The sequence below is a fragment of the Apium graveolens genome, chromosome 8, assembly GCF_009905375.1.
Source record: "Apium graveolens cultivar Ventura chromosome 8, ASM990537v1, whole genome shotgun sequence".
NCBI classification, from domain to species: domain Eukaryota; kingdom Viridiplantae; phylum Streptophyta; class Magnoliopsida; order Apiales; family Apiaceae; genus Apium; species Apium graveolens.
This window is the reverse complement of record NC_133654.1, coordinates 241,593,657-241,597,299: the sequence shown is the minus strand read 5'-3', so window position 1 is coordinate 241,597,299 and position 3,643 is coordinate 241,593,657. Positions and strand designations below refer to the sequence as shown.

The following is a 3,643-nucleotide window of genomic DNA, read 5'->3' as shown; positions in this document are numbered from 1 at the left end:
AATGCATTTTAAAGTCGGGGCAGAGAAGGTTCACGGGTATAGCTGATTATCTTCCAGAAAGAAATGAGCAGCCTTATACTTGAGGTATCGCGCTTTATTCTGGTCTTCTGGCAGGGTCCCGTCCTTAAGATAAGCTATGTAAGGAGTCATCCAGTTGTCCGGGCTGCTGACACATAATACCTCGGGCCGGTCGGTGCTGGGTGCACCGAGCTCCTCGAAGTAAACCGAACTGCTTAAATCTGAAGTATTCTGGACGAGCTTGGACAGCTCATCTGCCTTTACATTTTCTTCCCTGTTTATTTGCAAGGGTCGAGTCCGGGATGGTTTCCAGGATACTTCTCACCATTTCCTGATATCGAGCAAGTTTGGGATCCCTTGCGATATATTCACCACTTGTATGCCTTACCACGAATTGAGAATCACTATAGATGATTAAACGTCTTACCCCAAGGGATTTGGCTAGCCTGATTCCGGAGAGGAGAGCTTCATATTCAGCCTGGTTGTTTGTTGCTCTGAATGTGAAGGTTATGGCTTGTTGGATTGTGAATCTGCCCGGGCTGGAAAGGATTAGGCCAGCCCCGGACCTCTCAGCTGTTGCCGAACCATCAACATGTAATGTCCAAGAATTTCGGCCGCTAGTCTCCTTTTCTTCTCCGGATTGGATTTTACTTATCTCCGGGACTTCAAGAAAGGTACATTCCATGACGAATTCGGCCAACGCCTGGGCTTTTATAGTTGTCCTTGGGACAAATTTGATGTTGAACTGGCTCAATTCAATCGCCCAATTGACCAATCTCCCGGAGGCATCTGGCTTATGAATGATTTTCCGAAGTGGTTGATTAGTGATCACCCTGATTTCCCGGCCTTGGAAATATTACCTTAGCTTTCTGCTCGAGTGCACAAGAGCCAGGGCGAATCTCTCCAAGTTTGGGTACCGGGTTTCAGCGTCCTTCAGGACCTGACTTGCATAGTATACCGGGCTTTGAAAACCACTCTCATCCCGGATGAGTGCAGAGGATACCGCTCTTTCTCCGGCTGCAATATAGAGATAAAGAGGCTCTCCAGGCTTCGCTTTTAACAGAATAGGCGGGTTCATCAGATGTCATTTGACTTCCTCAAACGCTATTTGGCACTCCGGGGTCCAATCGATCAGCTTTTTGTTCTGGGCTCCTTTTAACAGCTCGAAGAAAGGCAAGCATCTTTCTGCCAATTTCGGGATAAATCTGCGAAGGGCTGCCAAGCATCCCGCGAGCTTCTGAATATCCTTTTGAGTTTGGGGAACTATCATTTCTATTATAGCTTCGATCTTTTCCGGGTTGGCTTCTATTCCCCGCTCACTAACCAGAAAACCGAGAAACTTCCAAGAGGGGACCCCGAAAGCGCACTTCTCCGGGTTCAGCTTCATGGTGTATCTCCTCAGATTATTGAAGCATTCATTGAGGTCTTTGACGTGATCCGGGATTATGACTGACTTAAAGATCATATCATCGACATAAGATTCCATGTTCCTGCCCAGCTGACTTTTGAAGATGGTATTCATCATTTTCTGGTACGTTGCCCCGGCGTTGATTAACCCGAATGGCATCATAACAAAAACGTAGACAGCCCGATGTGTAATGAACGCCGTCTTCGCGATATCTGTCGGATTCATTTTGACTTGGTTGTACCCCGAAAAAGCATCCATGAAGCTTAGCATAACATGACCAGAAGTGGCATCTATCAACTGGTCAATGTTAGGCAAGGGGTAGGAGCCTTTAGGACATGCCGAATTGAGACTGGTGTAATCAACGCACATTCGCCACTTTCCGTTGGGCTTCTTGACTAACACCACATTTGCTAGCCAATCCGGGTACTTAATTTCACAGATAATATCTGCCTTCAACAATTTTTCAACCTCTTGATCGATTGCCTGCTGCCTTTCCGGGGCAAAGTTCCTTCATTTTTGCTTGATTGGTCTTTGTTTTGGGTCTACATCCAGGCTGTGCATTGCCACAGATTCGTCAATCCCCGGTATGTCTTCTGGGGTCCAGTCGAATACATCCGCATATTCTTTCAACAGATCAATTAGCTGTTTTTGGAAGGTGGTTTCCAGGCCTTTGCCGACTTTGATTTTCCGGGTGGGGTTCCCGGGTCCCAACTCTACTTCAATTGTCTATTGGGCATGTTCTACCTTTGTCTTCTCCTTGCTTTCCACAAATTTGTGAATCTGTGCATCAGCGTTGGTTACGCTGTACCCGGAGTCTTCAATCATATTTACGTCCAATCGGGCCCTTTTAGTGAGATATTCTCGATGTTTCTTTCTGCTTTGTCCCTTGGGTAGGGACATCATCTTTTTCCTATTCTCTGATTCTGTATCTGCCATGACCAAGGCTTGACCATAGCATCTCCCTGCCATCTCCCTGTCTCCCTTCAATTCTCCGACGCCTCCCGGGGTGGGGAATTTGAGCTTTAAGTGAATAGTTGAGGGGATTGCCCTGAGCTTGGTGATGGTGGGCCTTCCAAGGATCATATTGTATGATGAGGTTGCGCTTATCATATAGAGCTTCATCATATGAGAGACATGTTGGGGTGCAGTTCCAAAGGTAATAGGAAGATAATGACGCCCCGGATTGGAATCATTGTGTTTCCAAATCCGTACAAGGGATCTTCAAGACAGGGGTCCATTCGGAGGTGGTCGAGCTCCATCCTGTTAAGTGTGTGCTCGAATATAATATTAGGAGAGGAACTGTTGTCAACTAAAATTCTATTTACCTCATTATTTGCGACATCTAGGGTTACCACTAATGCCAGATTGTGATCCGGATCGAGTCCCTCATAATCAGAGTAAGAGAAGCAGATTGGCTCATCTTCCAGAGGCTGGATCATCATCACGTCATTCTCCTGGTCCGGGCTCCGGGGCGGAGAAGTTGTACCTCCAAAGACAACATTCACCACATTTTTTCCGCTTCCCAGGGCCCTGTCTTTGTCATTCAACCTCCTTTGAAGATACTGGTTCATGTTTCCCTTCTTGATCTGGTCTTCAATGAACATCTTGAGAGAGAAACAGTTTTCTGTGGTATGGCCATGATCTTCATGATAGCCACAATGCTTGTCCCGAGCCCTGTTCTCGGGAGGCACAAGTAAAGGTTTCGGCGGATAATAAAACGGCTTACCCTTAACTTCGCGCAAAATGTCTGCCCGGGGTCGGTTGAGGGGTGTCCATTCGGGTTCCGGCTTGGGCTCCCTTTTGGCCTTAGGTTTTCTTTCATTTTTTCTTGGTTCTGCGTAAATTTCTCGGGGTGGGGTTCCCCGAGATTGTTGAATGTAGTTGGCCTGTCTGTCCAATTTGTATCTTTTGTCTTTTCGGGATGACGAGCGACGCTCCGGGGACTCGTCATCATCATGAATTCTCCGATTCATTTTCATTGACTTGAGAAAATCATTTTCCTTTATGAATTTTGATGCCAAGGCATAAGCAGACGCTAGGCTCTGGGGTTCCCTGTGATGGATTTTAATCGCAGCGGAGGCATGGTAAAACACTTTTACACATATAAAATCTAAATAAAAGCATATAAATCGTGATTAAAACATATGAATCGATTACTAACCTTTAATAGCGATTCAAAAGTAAGGATCGGAGATCCTTAGCAGCTGCTCCTCAAAT

The 3,643-nt window shown here is 46.2% G+C and overlaps 1 protein-coding gene across 1 annotated transcript; it reads right to left on the bottom strand.

The window, feature by feature from the left end:
- Positions 1 to 2,547: 2,547 nt before the first annotated feature.
- On the bottom strand, positions 2,548 to 3,399 carry LOC141680507 (uncharacterized). Its single transcript, XM_074486714.1, has one exon. The coding sequence runs from the start codon at positions 3,397 to 3,399 to the stop codon at positions 2,548 to 2,550; it is 852 nt and encodes a 283-aa protein (XP_074342815.1).
- Between the last annotated feature and the right edge of the window lie 244 nt (positions 3,400 to 3,643).